The sequence below is a fragment of the Barbus barbus genome (genome assembly GCF_936440315.1).
Source record: "Barbus barbus genome assembly, chromosome: 16".
Classification (NCBI taxonomy): domain Eukaryota; kingdom Metazoa; phylum Chordata; class Actinopteri; order Cypriniformes; family Cyprinidae; genus Barbus; species Barbus barbus.
In genome coordinates this window covers 25961380-25986674 of record NC_136744.1, presented here as the reverse complement: position 1 = coordinate 25986674, position 25295 = coordinate 25961380, and the positions used below count along the sequence as shown (strand labels likewise).

The window sequence follows — 25295 nt, the reverse complement described above, 5'->3', positions numbered from 1 at the left end:
GCAGATGAGGTTTACACTCAGTCACTGATAGCCAGTGTGGAGATCATACAATTACAATATGCCTAGTGTTAGTTGGTTAGGGTCTAATAGTTAGTTGGTTAGGGTTAGCTGGTCTAGGCGTGTTCCAAGGCCACACCTCTTTTCCAACATCCGGGGCTTTTAGCGCGAAGCTGGAAAAAACACCTCAGACTCTCAGGAACGACCATTAACAGCGTGTGTCGGCATTTCTCGCCATTTACGGTCTTTTGTAAAAGAGATTAAACTGATGCTAGCGGTGTTATGGTGCTTTTAAGCCTCTTGTGACTTAACGTGAGCCGTTTTCTTTGGAGAGTTTGAGGGGACGGACAGTGTCAGTTTGTGGCTGTCACACAGGCGCGCGCACGTGTCGCGCGCTCTCTCACTCTCTCTGTTGTCAGCGGGAACGCGCCCGCGTCCCAGTTGGTCAGAACCGACCCGAGTCTCGAGCGGAACGGTAACGAACAGAAACGGTAAGAAACCGGCACTTACGGGAACCGACTGTCATGAAAGTCCAGGCTGGTCACTAAACTGTAATGTGTGGATTAACGGCACGAGACTTGAGTGACATTTACACACTTTATGTCTTTGAGGACACGCTAGCAAGCTAACCGCTAACTAGAGTCATAAATATTGAATTTTACCTAGCATATTTATAATTTATAATAATTACATATATGTATCTTTATGTGGTGGATACTTAATCTGTTTAATACTGAAGCGCTCTTGTTTTTTATTTGTTTTCTTGAAAATAAAGGGCTTTAAGTTAGTCTGTCACACAGCTGAATGAGTGCTGGTTTATATTTAGCCCCTCAGCAGAAATATCAATATAAATATAGATTTTTATTTATAGGTTTATTTACGTTGAAATGTAATTATGAGATCCTGATACATTCAACAAGGGTTTAACTTATACATAATAAGACAAGCATGATACACAATGCTTTGGTAAAACTACTCTCGTTTGTTTATTGAAATAATTACCTTATTAAATGTCATTGTCATCTGATCATAGAGCATGTAAGAACAGATGAGGTTGCTTTATTTAAAGAATCAAACTAATTAGTCTTTCTTCCGTGCCTGTGATATTTCTCTGCTTTGTCACATTATATTATGAGGTTCGGTTGTGTGTCTGGTGTTAATCAGCTCTGAGTCCAGACACACATGACTAAAGCCTCTATTTGTGGGTGTGTGAGATAGTGTGAGAGGCCTGGTGTATCTAACCTACATTATCTAGCATACATTTGAAATGTTTTATGAAATAACACACTAAGATGCAAAGTTAAGTCTAATAGACCTGCATAGGAAAAGGACTGTCAGTGCAATTTTCTCTGCTGTGTGCTGTTAGATTGCTTTATTGTCTCAAAAAACGGGTCATTAAGGTTATATTTTACACAAATAGACCACCTTTGTGAGAAGAAACCATAAACATCTCATTCAGTGTTTTCTACATACACTGTGAAGTTGCTGCTGATATGGGGACACCAGGATCAGGACGAAAACGGGCCCAGATTAAAGACCGGTTCTCAGCCGAGGATGAGGCGCTGAGCAGCATCGCCAGAGAGGTAAGAGCTGTTAACCTGTAACCCCTGTTTCTGACTCATCTTGTGGCTGGTGGTTTCCTCTAACCACAATAAAGGAAGCATTCGCCTAGAAACTCACCCTGATGTTGTTGTTACAAACCCAAACAACTTAATTATGCATACATACAACAAAATCATTCAGTGATTTTGGACTGTTAAGCAGTTAAAAAGACAAACAAGTCACACTTCATGGGAAACAGACCGAAATTCAGTCATTATTTACCCTTCGCTGTAGCTCACAAATCTCATTTGCAGTTTCACATGCATGTCTGGTTACATGACACAAGAAGCAGTGGCTTTTGCTGCCGTTGCAGCTGGTGAAGTCATGAATATGGGACATTACGAAACAACATGACCCAGCCCAATTAATCTGCATGCAAAATGCCTTAATTTGCCTTAATTACAAAGTAGCAAACTTTTGCATGTTTTTGCATGCACTTTTTATGTAATATTTAAAAAAAAAATAATATATATATATATATATATGTATCATTTTTATTTTATTTTTTTAAACAAAGCCCTATACATGCGGTCATATGAACAAGCAGCGATGATACAGAATTAAGTTTCACAAACCTTATGTAAACAAAACTTCGGACATCACTGAAAGCTGTGATAACTTTCAGTTCAGTATGTGAGTCAGATGTTGATTCTGTAACCGCTCTTCGTGGATTCAGTATATTTGTGTAGCAGCGTTTTCCCATCATTGTTTGCATTCTGAATGGGTAGGATACTCCATCAGAGACATTGGAGGGTACTAAAGGTGCTGTAAGCGATTTGCTTTTTTGAAATGCCAAACACAAAATGTCCCAACTACTTGACAGGAATATGTGTACCTGCCTCTGTGACAGCCTTAGGCTCTGTAAACCGCAAAGAAGACTTAGGGTAGCGGCCAACACCTTGTAATCAGAAACACTCTCCATTTGTCAATCATTGTGCCTGTTTGGGTTTGCTGACGTTGAATTTGCTGGCATGTCTTTGAAAGGGGGTGTTTTGGAGAAAGGGCGTGCTGTTATGACATCTCAAATGGGGATCTTAGCTGAATTTAAGTGACAATCCAAGATGAAAATATTAACCCTGCAAAGCCTGACATTTGAAATAATATTTAGAAATAAAATGTTTTGGAAATGGAACAATTTGTTGCGAAACAGTTTGAAGAATAGTTTGCATATGCAATTGATGTTTTTGATCTTATTTGATGCATCATATACTTTTATGGCCCATATAGTATTATAATGACGATGTGAAGCTCATACTCCAGAAGGAAAAAAAAAAACATGTCCGATTTATTCTGAAAAAAATATTCAATTTGATTCAGTTGTTATTTATATGACCAAGATGTTGAAATGTTTGTAATGTCCATCAATGAGAATTTTATAATATTATAACATACTACTTGCATAAAATGCATATAAATGTCAGTTGTCATTAATGTATCTTCCAATAAAATGTCTTAAGATGATTAAGATATCCAAATGCTTTGTTTTATTATCAAATCTCTGTAGTTTTCATTGTGGGGGCAAAACTTAATGTAATACAAATGCAATATAATGATGATTGAGATGTTCAAATAACCACTTCTCAAAAGGCTGATGTATCAGGATTTTTATTAAAAATGATGTATGAATAATTAGTTTAGTTGCTTCAGTCCATAAAGTGTTCATCTTGAAATGTTACTAACAAAAATAAAAGTTATCCTTATGTTTACCTTGTAAAAATCATTAAAGATTTCAGAGCAAAATGACATGTAGGTGGACATTTTTAGAATTATACTAAAATACATTTTAGTTGCTAAAAAGTGCCAGTCAGACACCAGAAGGCGTGTAGAAGATGCTACATTTTGACAGTGTTGATAATTTGGAGGCCTTAGAAATGCATGTATCAAATATGATACAGTAGGCCTTATGGGGTTAAAGGTGAATGTCTGCTATTTATCTAATCTCTGCATCTAAGTCTGAATAGTTTGGATCTGCATTATATTGTTGGTCAGTCCCTCATAGCTCTGTTGTGATGTGTCGATATGTTGACGTTCAGGTTCTGCCAGTTGGAGCTGCAGCTGATGAAGTTTAACTCGCAGCTTGAGCAGGGAGCAGCCAGTATGGACTTGTCTTAGATTTTTCAGCAGCACACATGTGTGAGCCCATCACTCTTGCAAGCAGAAAACTCTTGACTGCTATCAGTGCTGTGCTTAGGGACTCTTCGAGTTGAAATTAACTCATATGACCCAAATTTATAATTACAGAGCCCCCATGTGACCAAATGGGATGACCTTGTCGCTAAGCCAGATAAAAAATCATGAGTTAGAGAATTTGGTATCTGCATTATTTTTCGTTGTTTGTATGCCTTGTTTATTACATAGCATAGGCATTTCTTGTTGCTGTGATACAGCTTTAGCTAAAGCACAGCATTGCCAGTGTGTTGATTACAGAACTGGCACTTACTATATCAAAACAGGCACTTGATATATCAAAACAAAAAAAATCTAGATAAACTAGTCAACCTCACTAATCAGTTAGTCAGCTTTTTTCATTTCTTTTTTTTTTTTTTTTTTTTTTGGCAATTCCCTTATCTTAAAAGGCACCGTGAACTAAAAATGGCCAATTCCTATTTTTAATGGAATATAGATTTTTTTATTGTTATTATTATTATTTTAAATTATTTATCTGTGCACATCATTACATTTTTTAAATATTTAAAAATATAAAATATGTTCCCCTTCCCATCACATCAACTTCTCTGATGATTTGCACCTTTTTTTCAAGAAGCTGTTTAAAATAAGGAAGAAAAGATAATTGCAATTTCTATATTGCGTCGACTTTAAAATAGGGATTTGATATAAATACCAAGGCTTTTCTGCTACAGTTTAGTAAGGGAAAGAAAAACAAGGGTAGGTTTCTAAAACATTATACCTTTTTTTTTCTAGTCAACTGTTTGTTCAGTCTGTAACATGAAGGAAATGAAAGACAGTTGTTTCCTTCTGATACTGTCAATGAAAAAGCAAATTCATGCAGCAATATCTCCTTAATATGGACCATATAAGGATGTTTTAAAAGAGGAAACATTCAAATCTAAAGCTACAGGGTGTGAGCTGTACTGCAGAAGTGAAACTGCAGCCAGATTGAGGATGTTTGTTAAATATCTAAATATGTAAGGATGATTTATTCGCGCACTGAGAGAAGTTTGGCAGCTTGTCCTGTGCACTGCTGGAGTTCATGTACTTCTCAATCACACGTTTGTACAGTTAAGAGAAGCTGAATTACATACTGGTCCATTGCATTACGATGCAAGCTAGATCTACTGTATCTAGAAGTGCAGAATTCACTCCACCCATGCAGTCCAAAGATTATGAATCACATTCTACCTACAGCACACATAAAACTTTGCTTGTTTCATTGAGCCTGCCTTTGGATCCACCCATTTTGTGCCTGCTGCGGAGGAAACTCCCTAATGGTTAAAAGAAATCTCTGTTAACCGAAAGCATGCCGTTTGATTTGTCTGTGCATGGTCAGGGTTACTGGGGGTGAATTTGAGCCATGCAACCCCCTGTTGAGGTCACTTATGTTACTACTGGCCAGTCTTGTCACTTTCAGAGGGCAGTGATTTGCATGGTCCATTAGCCACAAAGCAACAGAATGAGATTGTCCCTTCATCTTGGAGTGTCTAGGGCAAGGTGTGATATTTCTTTAGCTATTACTGGCTTGCAATGCTCTCTGTTTAATGTGAGGTTAAAATTGGTCAGCGTACTGTAGTAGTACTTTGCCAGGTGTAATATTCAAAGTACACACCTACTTTATGCAATGCAAAAATACTTGTACATGAAACGTTTTATATCTATTTATTAATAGTTTATTTATTTTTTTTAATTTAAGTGCGTTTGTGGTACTTAAGGACATAGTCCATTGGATCAGTTCAGCGTTAGGCTGAATGTAATGTTGCTATTGCACAATGCACATAAACTGCCTCACATTGTTTACTAAAGATGGGCACATGCTGGTTGACACATTCTACTAAAATGAAGGCTTTGCTGAAAAATACTAACTATGTAAAGTGACCTGTAGTTTCAGTGGCCTAACTTATCAGCCATAAGACAATCAACTTAAGTATCATTACTTACAGTTCAGTAAGTCAAATGTTGATTCTTTAAGCAGCCTCAATGGATTTAGTGAGTTCATTCAGTGAAGGATTTGTTAGACTGATTCAAACTTGTGCAACTTGTGATTCTTTTTGAATGTTTCATTGAAACATTCATGTTTGCATTGAAAGATCTGGTTCATAAGTCTATTGTTCGTGAATCAGACTACATTGGTTGTGCATTGATGTGCCTGCAGTCCACAAAGACAACCCAGAAGAACAGCATGTTTTCTTGCCATTATTTTAAAGTGAAGACTTTATCATATTCAGGTGGTGTAAAAACACTATTTTGAACTGTAGTCTTATAAATGTATGCTTAAAGTAGCTGTTAAACGACAAGTTGATTGCTCTTTGAATAATGAAACACTGCAGATATAGATACTTTGCATTTTATTGTGACCTGCAGTAATACAGTTGCAAACATTTCCATATCGACTTTGATTGCTGTGTCATCTCATTGGTCTGTTCACCTATGGAGCTCCTTTTCTGCAGAATACAGTAGGACTTTCTCTCTAATAAATGAATGGCTATGTTGGAGGTTGTGTAAAGTAAATGTGTCTCCCCCTGCTCAGATTTGCTGTTGCAGTCTCATGACGGAGGCTCTGCTGGTCTATATATAGAGCTGGAGACACTGGGCTCAGCTGAGCTGCTCTGGTGAGCGGGTCAAACTGTCAGACAGCTCAACAGGTGCTGAACATAAGAATCACACACACACACACACACAAAGCCCACCCTCTCTAACCTCACCATGTGTAAAGATTTGCCGTAAGCCTTGTTTAAATGTTTGCTGTTAGGCTGCATATTTTGCAAAGTCACTGTCCAATCTGTCAAGACGTATTTGTATTGAAATGTAATGCAATTAATTATTGTGTAGGGTATTAGTAAATGCAAGCAGGTTATATTGCATGTGTGTCACATGAGGAATAGTTTGAAATCATCCAGCATTTGTTTACCTGTAGTCTGAGTCTGGTGCACTGTGTGCGTGTGTGTGTGTTGATCTTAAATTAGACACTGCTGCTGAATCATGTTTGTTGTTTTTTCTCCTAGTTAGAGATCAGCCGTACTTCCGGTAGACGTGAATTAGACCAACCCCATTGCTTCAGCCACAATCCCTCTCTTACCAAACCCGCCCTCTAAAAACATGTCAGCCAACCTGATGTCAGAAAACCCAAACCCAAAGATTTAAAAAAGCTGAAAAGCGTAGGCTGCTTTATTGCAGAGCCCAGTGTTGTTACAGAGACAGGTGTGGTTTCCCAGGACACCCTTTTCAGTGTTTTGTGTCAGGACTCTTGAATGCCTTCTTTCAAGCCGTTAAATGTTTTCCTAAACAGTCCAGTGAAGTTTAAGAGGGATGCCCTCCCAGCCTCCCAGCCGTTTCTCTCTTCTTATATCGTGTCCACCCGTGTATTATGAAGATTTTGCTTTCCCAACCATGGTTGATTGCATGGAAAATATGCCTGTTCCCCTCTTTTTTTTTTTCTTATGGGTGTTTTTGGGCATTTATTTATAGGACTGTAGCGAGACAGGAAAGTTGAGGGTGAAAGAGGGCCAATGGGATTGAGACATGACTCAGGTTTGAATATGGGTCCCATGCGCCAGCTGCTCTTATATATATCATCAGCATGTGCGCTATCCACAGCTCTGACGTCCTCCATTCATGTTATGACTTTTGAACCAACTGCGTAAAATGCCAGTAACAGTGGAGAAAGCAGCGGAAATGCACCTCTATTTCATTCCAGTTCTTTATTTTAAGTATATACACTACTGTTCAAAGGGTTGGCAATTTTATATAAAAGTTTAAAAGAACAGCATTTATTTGAAATAGAAATATTTTGTACATTGTTTTTACTGTTGCTTTTGATCAATTTGAATCTATTTTAATAAAATTATTTATTGATGATTCTTGGCTCATTTTGAGTTTAACAAAATAGCCTGCAGTGTTTGAGTGAGTGAGTGAAAAGTCAGTTCTGTAAGGCGCTGAGTTATCTGAATGATTCACACAGGACATATGCAGAATAATGACTCCTTTTTAAAATTGCAGGTCCAAGATACCATTAAGCGTCCAGACAGAGTGCTTTCTGCTCAGATTTTTTGATGCAACAGCTATTAAGATAAATTCTCTTTCCTCTTTTGTGCAGGCGGAGGCCAGACTTGCTGCGAAGAGAGCAGCTCGTGCTGAGGCTCGGGACATCCGGATGAGAGAATTGGAGCGGCAGCAGAAAGAGGTGAGTCCTACAGAGCAGATGGGATGAGAAAAAGGCACCAGCGAATAGAGCTGAAGTTGCACCAATGTGCGGTTTCTCAAGGTCTTCATACCTCTTGCCTCTGCCTTTGCCCAAATCCAGAACCACATGTTTATTATAATTATTTCAGTTAGGTATGTTCTACATTGATCCTCTGTTCTAAAACCTAGTGAACTACCTGCATAGGCAGCATTGTAAGGCATTATAGGCAAACTTTCAACATGAAGTCTGTTCCAAAAAACTTAGCAGCATAATTGATGCAGGGTTGCATATATCCTTAATGGAGAAAGAAAATCCCATAATGCTTAGCAAAATGATAATGCAACACACTATTGAGTCTCCCATATGATGAGCACTATTAGTATGACATATGGGTTGCTGCATATTTAGTTCCAAATCGATCATGTATGAGGTTTGATTTCGGTTAGGATGCTGTCTATGTGGCATTAAATGGCATGGCAGCTAACTAGGTTTCGGAACAGAGCCTCTGGGATTCGTTCCTAATATGCCTGATCTTCTACAGACCATCACCTCTTTTGTTGCTGTAAAGCAGAAGGATTGTTTTTTTGAGTGGCCTTTTGCATAATGTGCTTGTCTGTTTCAAGCATTTTTGTTGAGAAGACAAAGTACGACTGCTTTTACAAGTAGTTCCAGATTCACAACCCAGATTTAGCTAGCTGACTAACTTAGCTCATAAGTGGAAACAGCCTTTGACAATACAGTATGTTTTCAATGGTTGCAGCCACATGTAAATGATTCAGTTATCGATGTCAGCTGTATCTGTTGGTATTTTCTGTACTTGTGCGTTTTCAGTTGTTCTACACTGGGTTGAAGAATATGTTTGTACATGCTTTCAGTATGAGTAATTGCGTGTTAATGGGTTTGTTCATCAGTATGTTTGTTTTTCTCTGTAAGACATTCACCAAACAAGTACCAAACAATCCACTGTCACATTGAATTGCAATAGAAGCCTTTGTGTTTGTCTTGTGGCTGTCTCTCTCTCACAGCTGTCTTACCATCAGCACTCCTCCTCTAGCAGGAAATGGGGGCAAATCCACCAATGGATGGTATGAGAAAGATTAGGCCAGTTTGGACATGCATGTACTTTCGCCTTTAACTAATAAAGAGCTTTCAGATGGGAGTGTGCTAGCCGTATTCTCATACACTCAGTTGTTTGTATGTGGCTTTCAAGCATGTTTTTAATAATACTTTTGCTCTTTTGGGTTTTTAAAGGAACCCTTGTGGTACTGTTGTTGTCTTTAAAAATAGTATTCTGTTAGGACAGCATTGGATTCACTTTTTCAGGAGAATTTTTTTGCACATGATCTATTTGCTTTAGTGTTCGTTTGTTTGTATAAATTACAGTGGTAAACCTACCATCAGCATTTAAATTTTATCAGTCTAAAACGAGTATCTCTGTGTGGCCTTTTCTTTATGGGCTGGGTGATATATTTCTGATGTCTTTACAATGATTTTGCCGCCAATACTAAATTATGTTTTAAATATGACACTGAATTTAATGCATTTTTAAATTTTATTAAAGATGTTTTTATAGCAAACTTGGTTAAAAAAAAAGTTTAAAACCTTGCACTACATATTTAATGTATTTAAGTGTTAACTGCTTATTTTATAGTGTATAGTGCATATACGTGCAAATAATAAAAAAATTTTGCAATACATTGTGCAAAATATGTATTGATTTATTTTCGGCTAGATATTTACTGTTTAACTTCTTGCATCAGTAAAAGCAAATATGTAAATTTTAAGATACATTTAGAATGTTGTCATGTTGCTGCTAGTAAGCTTGTATGCTTGCCTTGAAATTTAAACAGGTCTTATTCTGGCAGACTATCAGCAAGTTAAGTATGTTTAGAGTTTGTTTAGGACTGCCAGTGAAGACTAACACTAACACAACCTAAAACATGCATCTTCTTTTGATTAAATTCTATCTTCTTCATTCTGTTCATCTCAGGCTGATTCAGAAAAGGCCCGTCATGGTCATCATTCCAGTAGCCACAGTCGACGGGTCTGTATCTCCTGATGTTGCTGTCTAGTCCTTTTTCCTCTTTTTTTTAAATTTTTTTATTCGGTTCTTATTTCTTTTTTTCTCCTAATTTCTCATCAACAGGGATTAAATGATGATACAGCATCAGTCCGAAGTGTCGGAAGTTACAGGGTGTGTCATACTTGACTTTATGAAAGTGCATTCAGACATAATTCAATTGTGTGGAATAAAACTTGCCCGCAAGCTAATGTGAAATAGGTATTTTTGAGACATTTGAACATTATGTATGATTGTTTATTTTGAAGTATTGGTACGTAACATGCAAATAGAAAATTGCCCCAGCAATATTTTTATTGATCCAGTAATCACAAACTGGAAAGTTTTAAAAGCTTGTTTAAAATAAGTGCATTTTACATGCTAATGGAATTTGACAAATGAATGTTTACCGATTGGACTTCTGCTTTTAAAGTCAAGTTCATCGTCTTTACGAGACTTGAGCAGTTCTCATCACTCCAGTCGGGCTAGCTCTTCCCGGAGAAGAGACTTGGTGGTACGTCTCTGTGTGTGTGTGTGTGTGTGTGTTTTCCATCTGACATTGTAGTGTGTGTATTTTGGCAACATTGTTTTCTCTTGTGTGACTGTCATGACTGCTGTATTATACTAACATTGTTTGCTCTATTTGATTGGCGAGAAAGTTTGTCTGTGTAACACATACTTTAGCTTATATACTGAAATGATTTAATTCTAAAGCTAATTTATAAAGACATACAGGATTCCCATGGTCATGGAAATGAAAAAATTTGTTTTTTTTAATCCGATTATTTATGAAATTCAGACCTGGAAAAGGCAATGACAGTGCTGCTAAGGAATAATATTCTGAGAGCCACATTTGATTTTCATGTAGGTTACTTCAAGGTTGATGTGCATGAACATTACAGGCAGGCTTTGTGCTGTTGATGACTAGCACCGTTGAGTGGTTTTCTATAAATGAAGCATAACCGCACTGACTCAGTGACTGAGGGCACTTAACACAAAAAGGTATTTCTTATGATCTGATGTTAACGCTACCTTATTAGCGCACATGGCATGTTTGTGGCATGGATTACATCATGTTATACAGTATATCAAGCATAGATTGTGATGGTTGTGCTGTTTTCTCTGCAGTCTGGCATCTCCAGTAGTTCCTCTTTGAAGAGCTCCCACTCCACTGTATGTATATGTGACGGTTTACAGTTTATTCTGCTTTGAGTGTCAGAAATTCTGCATTTAAGTATTTTATATTGTTCCAGTTTGACATTTTATTAGTGCAGAAGACCAGCTCTGGGATCTTTGTTCTTTCCAGCATTGTACTGTGAAAGCATAGCTTTAGATTTCTGAGAGTAGATTCTTGGCCTACACAATTAAGCAAAATAGAACTTGTGATGTGGCTTAGATAATCAAATTGCAATGGCTTTGATTTAATTAAATATATGAGCTGCATGTTTCAGAGTAAAGTGCCAATCTCTGTGGTTTAATGTTTGTATGAAGAAATTAAGGAAATAGAGGACAGTTGTAATGAAAATAGGACAGCAATAAATATTAGTATTGCAGTTTTATATTTGTCAAATCTAGTAAATTATTTTTTTATATTTTGCCTTTAGTAATAATAATAATTAAACAGCCCAACAAATAATTACATTTTAAATCACAACTTTTATCCAGAAAATTGTGATTGGATTTTCCCCTCAAATCATGCAGCCTTTCTGGTTCCAAAATTGGTAAGTTATTACCATTAGTAAGAGAAAGCTTTACATATTTGTGATCTTCTCTTCCAGAGCTCTGTATATAATGATCTTCACAAAAAAACTGTTGGCAGTAGCTCCAAAAAGGACCTTCTGGTCAGTACTGATCAATACCCTGAACTCAAAAGCTGCTTCATTCTTGATGCATCATCATGAACATGTTCTTCCGGTTTAGAGCATGTTATTTCAGATTTGTGACTATGATTCATATCAGATATCTGTGTTCATTTCCTATTGCTTTACACCATTTCCTTAGACTGGATTGTATCATGACCAAAGAAACTACACCAGCTTAAAGAACTCCAAACCTCCTCCCTCTACTGTCTCTACCTATACACCACGGGTTTGTCTCCTTCCTTTCTGCATGTTTAATATTCTCACCCAGCAAAACTTTGAGGAAAAGTCTTGAAGTCCTCCTGGAAAGTTCTTTCTTGCTAATTCTGCTATATGATGTATGAAGTTCGTTTTAGTCGAGGTTTTCATTTCAGTATTGGTTGTTCCTTCAGTTTTAAAAGCTATTCTGGCGTCATCTGTTTGAGTCTGTGGAGATATCTGACAGCTGTTGTTTGACCTTCACAGGCTCCGTCCAGCAGCATTTCTACAGGTCTGACGCGCAGCTATAGTGTGGTCAGTCAGATTTTCAGCACATCTGCCATGTGATTGGATGTGATTAATCCCCACTCTGTTTTATAAGCCTCTTTGTCATCTGTTCATTTAAAAAATGTGAGATCTGTGTTCTCAGGCCTCCATATGTGATGATGGTCTGTATGGTTCATATAGTTCCAGAGCTGTAAGTGATGCCATAGCATACATACTAAAACAGTAATCTTATCATATTCCCGGAGCAGTGTTAGCTCAGTGGTCAGTGTTGTTCCCCCCGCAGCCCTCTGAATGCAGCTGGTATTCTTCTGGTGCCAGTTCCACCCGCAGCAGCCCTGTGGTGAGCGTCGTATGTTTCCAGAGCTGCAGCAGCTGCTCATGCATGCATTCATTCTGAAACGCCAGTGTGTGCTTATCTATATTATACACTCAGATAATTCACTTTTTGAAAGTAGATGTTTGCATTAGTCTAACTCCACGTATTGAGCTTAGGTTTGTAGCTCATGCATTGTCTGTGTGATGAACATTAATAATACCTCAAATTGTCAGCAAGTTAAGGGGAGGTGTGCAGAAGTGACTGAACTTACTGTTTATAAAAAAAAACTTCATAGACAGTGAAGAAGGGACAAAGCTATACCCTACTATTCAAAAGTTTGTGGTTGGTAAGATGTTCTTAATGCTTTTGAGGCTTTTATGCCGGCCAAGGCTGTAATTAATTGATCAAAAATACAGTAAATGTGAACTATTATTACAACTTAAAATAACTGTTTTATTTGAATATATTTTATAATGTAATTTATTCCTGTGATGGCATAGCTGATTTTTCAGCATCTTTAGTCTTCAGAAATCATTCTAATATGTTGATTTGCCGCTTAAGAAACATCATTGAAAACAGCTTAAAAAGTTGTGTTGCTTTGATACGTTTTTATTTTGGAATTCATTGATTAATAGAAAGTTTGAACAGTGTTTATTTAAAATAGAAATATTTTGTAACAAATTTCTTTACTGTCACTTTTGATCACTTCAATGCATCCTTGCTGAATAAAAGTATTAATTTAAAAAATCTTACAGACCCCAAACGTTTATGTATATAGAGTACCAGTATATCATAGAGACATGGAGGTGGCTTTTGCTTTTTAATATTTAATTAAAAAAAAAATTTTTTTGGACTTGTGCCATTAAGCAACTTGGCTTGTTATAGGTCATCAACATCTGAGCCAAAAATTAAAGCCAACAGTTGTCAGTGTAGTATGTCAAGAAATGTGTTAAAACTTATAATTTGTCATTTAAGAAAGTACGAAAAATTGGATGCATTGTTGGTAGTTTGATAGTTGGTCTCTTCAGGTGGGGCAGGAATTCCGCCAATGTCTTTATTTTGCATGTGGTGCATTTGTCTAAACATCTTAAGTAGCAATGGCATTGTTTGATGACTTGTCACTATTACAAATGGAGTGCTATTAAAAGAGTGATTTCATTGAAATGGTTGCATGTTCTGCTTAAAGGGATAGTTCACCCAAAAATGAAAATTCTGTCATTAATTACTCACCCTCGTGTCGTTCTAAACGCGTATGACCTCCGTTCAGCTTCAGAACACAAATTAAGATATTTTTGATTTATTCTAAGCTCTCTGACCCTCCCACACACAGCAATGTAACTAACACGATCAACGTCCAGAAACGTAGCAAGGAGATCAGTAAAATAATCCATGTGACATCAGGTGTTCAACCTTAATTTTACGAAGCTACGAGAACAAATTTTGTACGCAAAGAAAACAATGACTTTATTCAACAATTTGTCTCCTCCGCGTCACCCGAGCTTCGTTTTGGTGAGTATCCACTGAACGCAAACAACGTATTCTGTACAGTGTCAACTGCGCCACGCGGATATGTTGTTTTTGTTCAGATCAAAGCGTAAAACAACGTAAACAGTGTATCCGTGTACAGTGCTGCTGACACAGAACAGCATATGCTGTTTACGTTCAGTGGATACTCTCCAAAATGGCGCTGGGGTGACACGGAGACAAACTGTTGAATAAAGTCATTGTTTTCTTTGCGTACAAAATTTGTTCTTGTAGCTTCGTGAAATTACGGTTGAACCCCTGATGTCACATGGATTATTTTACTGATCTCCTTGCTAAGTTTCTGGACGTTGATCGTGTTAATTACATTGCTGTCTGTGGGAGGGTCAGAGAGCTCAGAATAAATCAAAAATATCTTAATTTGTGTTCCGAAGATGAACGGAGGTCGTACGGGTTTAGAACGACATGAGGGTGAGTAATTATTATTTTGGGGTGAACTATCCCTTTAACAGTTATGACAGATGGTTTTTGGTTTTCTTCCCGGTGCAATGTGCGTTTCTTCTTTTGAATCATCCTCTTTTAAACCTTTCAGTCATCCTCTGATGACGATTCTGGCAGCACTGTATCCCGAGGTCGACGTGGGAGAAGGGATAGTGTGGTGAGCCAGAATAGAAACTGTGACCGCATATCCAGTGTTCAGACAATACAACCGCATAATCTGTTGTCATTAAAACAGTGATATATCATTAAAAACTTTTCCACTTCAGCTTCTTATTTTCTTTCGTTTTCTCATGTTCTCGTCTGTCTGTGTGTAGTTGTCTGATTTCTCTGATATCTCTGAGACGGCTGCTGATTATTTCAGCCGCTCTAATCGCAGAGGCAGCATTGTCTCTGATCTTGATGATCTGAGCATCCCAGACCTGGACAGTGTAAGTCAAGACATGCATGAAGTATTAACCCATGTGACACATTGACTAAAGAGCACTGGATGGTTACTTAAAGGGATAGTTCAGTTATTAAAGTTGGTTTACTCTGCATGGCTTGATACTGTGTAATAATTGCATTCAAAATGACTCTACTGGACTCTGTTTTATTTAATGACTGCTTTTAGGAAGGTATTATTATATTATATATTATTCCTGTATAAATGCATCTAGCCTAACTGTTGTGTGTGTCTCTTTTGGTTGGTCAACATCTGATTTTAAAACGGGGAGTTTTGGTGAAGTCTGGCTGGAGCACTGACTCTCTGATGGTTTCTGGTTAAATTGTATGAGTTACGTGGCATGATGTGTGCCTAAAACAGGCTACAAGAAATAGCATCATACTAACGTTTTTCTTTGCCTTACTTTAGGATGAAGGCAAAACCCAGGCCATTCAAATTGCGACAAGTGCATTTTTCTAAATGTAACCAATGAGACTAATGGTGTTTTCTTCTTTTTCAGCTTGATGAGAAACGTGACAAGCAGTTTACAGACACCTACAGCCGGGTAAGAGTAAGAGAGATCATTTTCCACTTCCCTGTGTTGTGAGATATTTGAAACATAATTAAGACCCAAGTTTATGTTTCTTTTCTCATTAGGGGAAAGTTAGTCTGTATTTGTTTTTTTTAGTTTTTTCATGCAGTGCTTAAGTAACATTTCTGGATATCTAGAGCAGGTTTAAGTGATTTATTTTTGTTATCATTTTTAAATGCACCACTAAGTTTGAGGACAGTAAGATTTTTTAAAAAGAAATTAATTTTATTCAGTAAAGATAAATTAAATGAATAGTGTTAAACGAGGTTAATATTTTTTACAAATATTGGAATGTTATTTATTTTAATTTTTTTAGATAGTTATTTTTACAATTTTCTATTTTTCAAAGAATCCTAAAAATGTATATCAGTTTCCACAAAAATATTAAACTGCACAACATTTAATAATGATTATAAATGTTTCTTGATCAGCATATTATGAAGGACATTGTGACACTGAAGACTGGAGTAAAGGCTGCTGAAAATTAAGTTTTGCATCACAGGAATAAATGAAATAACCAAGTTGCATCTGCAAACTAGGGGTGTGGAATAATTATAAAAACTGATATTTCATCTGCGCAGATAGCCTTGTGGGCAGTGCACCAACGTACAGTGCCGTTGCTCTACAGCTCTACAATTTTATGGCCATTTTCATCTTTATAAGGACAATTTTTCTAACTTAATTAAAAGTATGCATCATCTTTTGTGACAGATTCTTAAATTTAATCAATAAATTTAAATAGTAAGACACTATAGGGCTGTTACCTATCAAATTAAATTAGTATCAACTAAATTTATTTTCAACGCAGAGGTGGCACAGAATCTGTACCTGGAGTGGCATTTAGATGCATTTACACAGACTATTTAATGCAGGACATGAATGCCGTTAACATGCAGTTACAAATGCATAAAAAATAAAAATGGTTGAATACTGATATTTGAAATAGTTTTGGGTAGAAAGGGCAATATACTTTTTAATGTAAACCTAAAATCGTCAGTAGGTGGCGGCAAATCACTGCATGGGTGAGCCATTGAGTCATTTAGTCAACTGATTCATTCAAACAGCTGATAGATTCAGTAACAAAACACTCAGAGACGCAAACAATTCTGCTGTGGCTTTGTTAAACTATTTGTGTTGAAGAAATAGAACAAAAACAGGAACTAGTCTAAAATGTAAGTCAATTAATATTAACTTGTGTATTGGACTGTTTTATTAAATCAATATCACATTTGCAATAATACTGATATTTGGAGAAAAAAAAACTGTACTCTGTGTTTTATTAACTTAATCAGAATATACAAATATAAAAGTCAAATTGGGGCATATTTGCCCCGTTATTTAGAATTTTGGGGGAATTCTAAATGTATTTTAATAAACTAAATCATGCAGTGAAAGTGTGAACTCTAAATGTGCATGCATTCACTCTCTGGGTGTGTTTTTGTTTTTTGCAATATACTCATTGCATATTGTTGAAACAATAATTATGATATTATCATAGATGATATATATTGCACACCCTAATGCAAGTATCCTACCGAAGATTTGCAAATAAATTTAACCAACAGGTGTACGGATGTTGAAAAATGTTTTGATTCATTGTTGATGGGTGTTTTGTGCTTGTGTTTCCTCCAGCCATCCTCTCGATGTACCACCCCAGCGCTCTCGGCAGCTGCCCTGGCATCTCTTGGAGGCAGCAGTTCTAGAAGGGGCAGTGGAGATGCTGGAAGCATCGTTATGGATGCAGAGGCTTCTATCAGCGAGTTAAAGGTAATTATGTTGTTTATTTGCATTGCAAAAACTGTAATACAAATTACAGATGTATTTCTTGAAACAAGATGAATCTACCTGCCTTTGAACATATTTTGGCTGAGCATAGAGCATCATACTTTCCTATTGAATGCATCCGATCTCAGAGAATCCACTTGTTCGTTTCACAGTTTTATTTGTGTCTGTTAAAGCTTTCGTTTCTTTCCTCTTTATGTTTGAATGCCCTCGGGAAGCTCTCTCCTTTTCGTGTTTGTATGAATGTACAATCAGAGGTCACCGCTCTGACCTTCAGTGAATGCCAAATCTTTCCCATGATTCATTCCTTCATCTCAACAGGACATCTATGATCTAAAGGACCAGATTCAGGATGTAGAGGGCCGATACATGCAGGGTCTTAAAGAGTTGAAGGTAGAGGGTCCTGAGCTCAACGCATGCCTTCCCTCGTTCTCCACTAACACACCAGGCTCTAAGCACTCCTAGTCTGAAAGCATGAGCCTTGCATGAGTCTTTCACTTTACTACATTAGCTCTTTACGATCACGTTTAGCCCACAGTCGTGTTGCCTGAAGACGTAATTGCTCTAAAGAGCCAAAGTCACATGGAAGTCTTCTGCCTCACTCCTAACTGCTGTTCATAAAGAAGATGGACGGGGATGCAGACACACATATTTAATAAACTGTGCAAAGGATTTCAGTGTTTGTCCTGTTCACATTTGGAAGTTGGAGACCCTGCTTTGAAAATCCTGTTATCATTGAGAGGCTGTGAAGGAACTGTACATGAACAGACAAGGGTTAATGTGACATAGATATGGAAGTTCCTTCTTATTTCTGATATCATATATTATTCAGTGTTAAAGTCGACATGAAATGGTACAAGCAACCTATTTAGGGACATGATTTTATCTATTAAGAATTGATTGGATTGTGAAAAGGTGGCATTACAGGAATACAGGAATAAATGACAAATTCATATATAAAGTTATAATAATATTTCACAATATTACAGGTTTTTTCTGTATTTCTGAATAAATAATGCAGCCTTGGTGAGCATAATTGCATGAAAAAATCTTAACAACCCTAAACCTTTGAACAGTAGTTTACCTGGATGGGGACAAGTGATTGGAGGGAAAGAGTTGATAAGGGAAAGTAATTTCAGAGGCGGAGCAATTTATTATCTTTTAAGGACGAGTTACCAAGAAATGTGGACCGTAAGACCAGGAACATGCGTTTAGTAAGTAAATGGGAATATTTTGATTTCATGTTGACTTTAAAAATTTCTGTCCGACTTTATAATATTTAGTTGTATTACACTTTCACTTTTCAGTTTTTATCTATACATATTTTTTTTTATCTAATCTTCTGTGCAGTGGTCAGTGTGCGCTTTATTTGCCTGTTATTACATTCTGTAGTGGTTTTGTAGCATGTAAAGCTACTCCAGTACTTTTGTGTGAAGGATTTTTCCTCCTTTTGATCAGGATTCTCTGTCGGAAGTGGAGGAGAAGTACAAGAAAGCCATGGTGTCCAATGCCCAGCTGGACAATGAAAAGGCAAACCTCATCTACCAAGTGGACACACTCAAAGACGTCATCGAGGAGATGGAAGAGCAAATGTCAGAGCTGCGCAGGGAAGCAGACGACAAATCAAAGGTGCTTGTAACAAATTAGCATTTTGATTCATTTGACAATGATTCATCAGATAAAAAAATTAATTAATTAAAAAAACATTGTATTGTCCAGCTGTCTTATTGCCACAAAATGCACAGGCCCAGCTGATTGTAAATGCCATGTATTATCGGAGGTTTATTTCTGATACATTTATTAGATGTCGGCTTTGGCAGATAATGATGCGAATGTGTTTTTCTTTTGATTGACAGGAGTTAGAGCGGCAGAAGCACACGTGTTCAGTCCTACAGCACAAACAAGAGGAAATGAAGGAAGGCATTCGTCAGCGAGATGAACTTATCGAGGTAGAGACCAGAAGAGAAATTGACCACAAATTCATTTATTTGCATTAGGTTAATGTTTTAAAAGCTTTTGCAGAATTATCAAGTTATAGATGATTTGAAGTCTTGGAGTGAAAGTGTGCTTAATGTTCTTCATGAATTGGAAGGTTCAGAGTCTTTGTCATTCACCTTCCTCCTTTGAGATCCTCCTGTTTTCTTCCTTCATTTGTTCTGTCTCATCGCTTCTTTGTTGTGTCTATTTTGAATCTGTCCTTTTCTGCTTTATTAAACGCATCCCCAGGAGAACCAGAAAATTCAGCAAAAACTAGATAACCTCACAAGAGAGGCATTTGACCTGCAGGAAACTGTTAACTGGAAGGACAAAAAGATTGCGGTAGGACGGTTTAGGAGATGCTGCTTGGATTGATGGCAGAAAAACTGATCAAATTAACTGTTTATTTAACTCGTAGTCATCTATGAACGTTATTTTTGCCAGGCAGTCTTATACATATAAACAAATTTATATGTATATAGTCTCATAATTTTTACAAAGGATTGATGTGTGGCTAATATAATGTGCATGTAAAAATGTAAACATTTAGAGCTTGTTCCTACAAGGGGAATATATTTGCAATGTATGAAAAAAGTGCTGCCCTCTGCTGGTATCCCATGAGCTTCAGCTGTGTACACCAGAAGTGCTGGGTACCACAGAATAGTGTTGAAACTATTGAAGGCACATGGTGCATGAAAATATATTGCATCCAGAAGATTGATTGGTTTTTCTTTTGATATACTCCTGCATGAAAATCTGTGAATTGCTCAAGATGATTGAAAGAAAAGCGCTACAGACTAATAACAGCATTCCTTCACTTCCTGCACTGTTCATCTGTCAGCATGGTCTATTTTCATCCTGCCATCTGTGACTAAAGCTAGGGCTGGGCATATATATATATATATATATATTTATTTATTTTTTAAGCTATATTGCCCAGCCCTAACTGAAGGCTGTTCATTGTGTTTTCTGCTGTCTCTTTGTTACTTTTCTCTTCACTCCTCTCTCTTTTCCTGTCCTTCGTGTGGCCAGGCATTAGAGAGACAGAAAGAGTACTTTGATTGCATTAGGAATGAGAGAGATGAGCTCAGGGATGAGCTGGCTGACCTCAAGGGGAAAAGCCGAATGGGAGAGGTATGTCCATTAAGTGCTCCTGCACAGGATGAAAGCTTGACATCAGCACTGTATATCAACAATAAACAGATCGTTTCACTGGAAAGTTGCATTTCACTGGCCATGTAAACACTGCCAACTTTGTGCATGACATTACGGTAGTATTTTTTGACTATTTTCTTAAGTTGTCTGCCATCTTGGATCTTTTTTTTTTCTTCATTGAGCCTGTCACAGTGCATTATGGGGTGGCCTTCTCAATAAAGGAGACATGCAGTTCTGTTTTAGAATCTGTCCTTAAGACGGCATCTTAGAAGGAAGCTCAATTGTGTTATTTCTCACTCAAACGTTGCGTGTCCAAAAGAGAAATGACCACTGCACTGCAGTGTGTATGTGGCCAGTGTCAATTAAAAAACATTTATACTTTCATTTATTGTGACCCTCCTGCTCTGGCAGAAACACGGGCTGGTCATCATACCCGAGGATACGCCCAACGGAGACGTCAGCCATGAGTCCCCTACCTCAGGCATCACTGTGGTCACACAAGAGGCAGCGCAGGTGCTGGAGTCAGCGGGAGACGGACCTTTGGGTGAGTCTCCACATACACTGCCAAGCTTATATATATATATATATATTAGTATGAAACAATGGCATAATACTTGTTTTCTGTGTTCATACCCCAGATGTAAGACTACGAAAGCTTGCGGATGAAAAGGATGAACTTTTGTCCCAGGTATGATTGTACATGAAGTCAATTAAAATGTATTATTGGCATTGTTGAGTTGAAGTAACACATCTACGCTCTTTTAGATCAGAAAACTGAAGATGCAGCTGGAGGAAGAAAGACAAAAGCACTCAAAGATCGACAGTGTTTACACAGAAGGAGAGGGAATGGAGAACGGCACTGACCTACATTTCATCGAGTTGCAGAGTACGACCTGTGACGCATGCTGTGCACACGCTCATGTTTGCATTAACATCCTTTACATGTACCATGCTTTAATACCATCTGTTTCCTGTAGGGGACGCCAACAGACAGATAAGCGAATACAAATTCAAGCTCTCGAAAGCTGAACAGGAAATGGCAACCATGGAACAAAATGTGAGTTTATAATTAGAACAAAATAAAGTTATTACAATAGTAAGTATAACCTATGTAACAATAGTATATAAAAGTAGTATGAAATGTAACTGAAGTGTTATTGATTTATATTTTGGCACAGAAAACCAATTTTTAGTTTAAAAAGAAAGAAGTCTTGTTTGATCACAGAGGCTGCATTTCCTTGATCTAAAATACTGTAAAACACAATTGAAAATAAAATATATTTTTCTGTTCGGATGGAAACTCTAATGCATTGTTTGAAGGATTGGTTGATGAATAGAAAGTTTTAAAAATAGGTTTATTTGAAATGACATTTTTGCTACAACATATTATTGTCACTTTTGACAATAATATGTCAAAAGACTTTTTTTTGTGCATTTTCCATTTTCTTTATTACTGAGAACTAATTTAATTAAATTTAAGTAAAATGTAAAAGAAAAATATTATACATTTAAAATATCAATTGCTAATAATTACAATTATTGTAAAAAAAATATTTTAAAAAATAAAATATTGCCAATTTTTAATAATTTTTTTTTATTTTATTTTTTTAATAAAGTATGGTTAATGCTTAAAATAATTAAATATTTGCATAACACTTTTTTTTTTCTCATATTTGCCTTGCAGGTAAACAGACTTGAAGGACAGGTGTCCAGATATAAAGCTGCAGCAGATAATTCAGAAAAGATAGAAGATGAACTGAAAGCAGAGAAAAGAAAACTTCAGAGGGAGGTATGAACCCAACACTGAGGAAACCTGCCATTCAAACATCTCTGATACTGAGCATTTCACACATTCAGTGTCCCCATAATCATAACCTGACACTTTAAATCTCTGATTTCTGGGCCTGGAAATAGAAAACATCTGTTAATTTGAAAGAATAGTACCTGATCCAAGTATAGAGAAGATCAGACTCTTCTCATATTAGCAGTCACAGCCAAGAGTCATTCTCACACATCTTTTTTTTTTCTTTCGTAGCTGCGTACAGCCCTGGACAAGATCGAAGAAATGGAAATGACCAACAACCATCTCATAAAGCGGCTGGAGAAGATGAAAGCAAATAGAAACGCTCTCCTGTCCCAGCAGTGAAGACACACTCTCCAGCACCAAAACAAATCTGCAGGCCCTTTACCTTGTTTCCTTGCCTCTGGTGGTAAAATACAGATTTACACCCTACTAAGGCAACACTGTGAGGGAGGAAGCTCTGAACCTGAGAATATTGTACTTCTGTTGGTTTTGTTGTTTTTAAAAGCTTGGTACATCACGGTAGCTCGGACTGGGTGCTTTTTCCCCCTCCTCTTTTGTAAGTTGCACGATTATAAAAGCGCTTTTTAACTGTAAATCGACATGACTGCAGGGCCCTCGACGTCCATGTAAATGCTTACACGGCAATGTGCCTTCACAGGGAGGACGAGGGTTATATGCATTATAACACTATACAGGAAAAGCATATATTTCTACCGGTACAAAAAAACATTAATGTGTTTAATAAAGGGTACGGCCATGAATTGAACAATATAGAGAATCAATCATGTCTGCTATGGTTTCAATTTAAGCGTTTTTGTTTTGTTTTTCCAAATATTTAAAATATTTCTTGAAAATAAATGTGTTAATGAATGCAGTATGAATGGGCGGGTGATTCATGAATTGTGATTGCTTGCAGGGCACATTGAATTTAGTTAGCTTTTTTTTTTTTTTTTTTTTTTTTGAAGTGCTTTGTCACAATGGACTACATCAATTTTACACTAAATATAATGATTTTAACTCCCAGTAAGAGACCGATGTTTCTACTGTGACATTTTGAGATTTCAGATTCAAGTCCCAGATGCCACTCGATGCCTTTCCCAACGCTGTTGTATTCAGGTTTGGTGCAACTTTTTAATCACTCTAGAAACCAATTGTCTGACACTTCATGCGCAGTGATTGTGACTAAAGCAGCTGCAAAGTATACTGTAAATAAACTACACGATTTACAAACTTGCCTCTCTCAGTAATCATTTTTGGACTTTTTTTAGGTGAAGTGTAATTTCTACACCACAGAATTTGGTTACACTTTATTTTGATAGTCCACTTTAGACATTCTGCTAACTAAAGGTAACTTTGCCACTACATGTCAACTAATTCTCATTCATTTGAGTAGACTGTTAGGTTCGGTTTGGTTTAGGGTTAGTAGAATAAGTTGACATACTTGCAAAGTTGTATGTTGTGGACAGTAGACCGAAAACCGTTGTGTTTATTATTTCAAAATACAGTCTTTTTTTATTCATTTGAAGTACAAATATCTATACATTCTTAGTTTAATGTTAACTGGACACCAGAAATAATGTGACAGGCTGTTTATCACTGTCAGTCATTTTATGCTGAAGTCATGAAAACACTCCTCCTCTCGATCCCAGCTCACCTGCATCAGTCATTTAGTTGCATCTGGATTTTATGTTTTAACTAATGCCCAGTATATGCAAGACCCAATAAACTACAACTCAGTGAAATGCTGACCTTTGTGGCTAAACGCAGAATGAACATGGGAAGTCCCTCCATAGCAGGAGTATACTAATTATTAAGCAGCATCAGCAGACCAGTCAAGTTCCCTTCCTCTAAAGAAATGCTTCTGTTTTGTAAAAGCAATAGTCCAAGTGATTTTTTTTAACCATGGTTATAAAGAGGTTTTTAGCATTTGTATCTAGGAACAACCTGAGGTAAAATAAAAACAGCGTTTTGAGCTCATTGTGACTCAGTTAAACTGATGTAAGTTTAGTATGCGTCACGCACTTCATCTATTTCCAGAGAAAAGTAGCCTACTCTTCCAGCATTTCTGCTTTCTGCTTCAGAAAATCCACGATATACTGGGCCAGTCCTTCTTTTGGACCGTCGTCCTCCGTCCACCCACTCTCCTCCGAATCCAGAGCCAACATGGCAAATCATAGCTGGATTCTGAAGAAACACAACTTTAGTTTTTCATCTGTATCTACTGTAAAATTATGTTAACAGATCATTTTTAATAAAAAAAAATGCATTGTTACATTTATTTAAAAAAAAAAACATGTATAAAATGAATGCAGCAACACACCGACAATCGAAGAACCGCAAAGTTACCAAAATCGTAGATCAAAATTTGATAAAACAGGAGAGAAAAATAGGTTTGTTGACAAATCAGCAGAAAATGCTGGAATAGAATTCACTTTGAAAGCACAGTCAAGAATGGAGTGATGTCAGCAATTGTTGTGGTTCTAACCATTTTTAAACATATCACAGCATTGTGCCGCTTTAGTATAATTTTAATATTATGAGTTGTTGTTAGAAGTTATTATAGTCCTCAATAAAAGCCTTTCACCAGTTCTCCATCATCTAGCGTTGGCAGGCCAAGTAACGCGAGTTACGCAATCAGATGACTTTTTCAAGTAACTAATAAAGTAACGCATTACTTTTTAATTTACAAGGAAATATCTGAGATACTTTTTCAAAAAAGTAACGCCAGTTACTTTGTTTTCCCATTTATTGACTGACAAGTCTCCTGTCCCCATGTTGGGAGAAATCGGAAGTACAGAGGCGTTGTGTGCGCTGTGTGAACATGATGTTACTGTAGTTCTAGACTAAATGTGAATGTGCATTAATTCATCTCACTCGCAAAAAAAAAAAAAAGTTTCATCAAAATGA

The 25295-nt window shown here is 36.9% G+C and overlaps 1 protein-coding gene across 7 annotated transcripts; it reads left to right on the top strand.

Moving 5' to 3' along the window:
* The first annotated feature begins 142 nt into the window (after positions 1–142).
* Positions 143–23621, top strand: LOC306882656 (leucine-rich repeat flightless-interacting protein 2-like). Of its 7 annotated transcripts, none has more exons than XM_079437457.1 (28): positions 143–488; positions 1480–1580; positions 7868–7954; positions 8980–9039; positions 9945–9998; positions 10101–10148; positions 10447–10527; positions 11142–11186; positions 11792–11854; positions 12015–12101; positions 12338–12385; positions 12501–12548; positions 12642–12698; positions 14749–14814; positions 14972–15085; positions 15599–15643; positions 17303–17437; positions 17774–17845; positions 18911–19081; positions 19309–19401; positions 19679–19771; positions 20462–20563; positions 20996–21128; positions 21223–21272; positions 21350–21470; positions 21562–21641; positions 22269–22373; positions 22620–23620. In XM_079437457.1, the coding sequence occupies exons 2-28, from the start codon at positions 1491–1493 to the stop codon at positions 22728–22730; spliced, it is 2259 nt and encodes a 752-aa protein (XP_079293583.1). In that variant the 5' UTR covers positions 143–488; positions 1480–1490; the 3' UTR covers positions 22731–23620. The 7 variants fall into 7 exon arrangements, with proteins under 7 accessions (XP_079293583.1, XP_079293585.1, XP_079293586.1 ...); XM_079437458.1 differs by having other exon boundaries at positions 350–488; positions 1418–1580; XM_079437459.1 differs by lacking the exons at positions 8980–9039; positions 9945–9998; positions 10101–10148; ... (8 more) ...; positions 14972–15085; positions 17774–17845.
* The last annotated feature ends 1674 nt before the right edge of the window (positions 23622–25295 follow it).

Excerpts from the sequence above, each read along its gene's own strand:
- LOC306882656 (XM_079437457.1), top strand. The coding sequence starts at position 1,491 with ATGGGGACACCAGGATCAGGACGAAAACGGGCCCAGATTAAAGACCGG. Across the intron at positions 12,699-14,748 it reads CCACCCGCAGCAGCCCTGTG|TCATCCTCTGATGACGATTC; the intron begins GTGAGCGTCGTA and ends TAAACCTTTCAG. Across the intron at positions 15,086-15,598 it reads GCATCCCAGACCTGGACAGT|CTTGATGAGAAACGTGACAA; the intron begins GTAAGTCAAGAC and ends CTTCTTTTTCAG.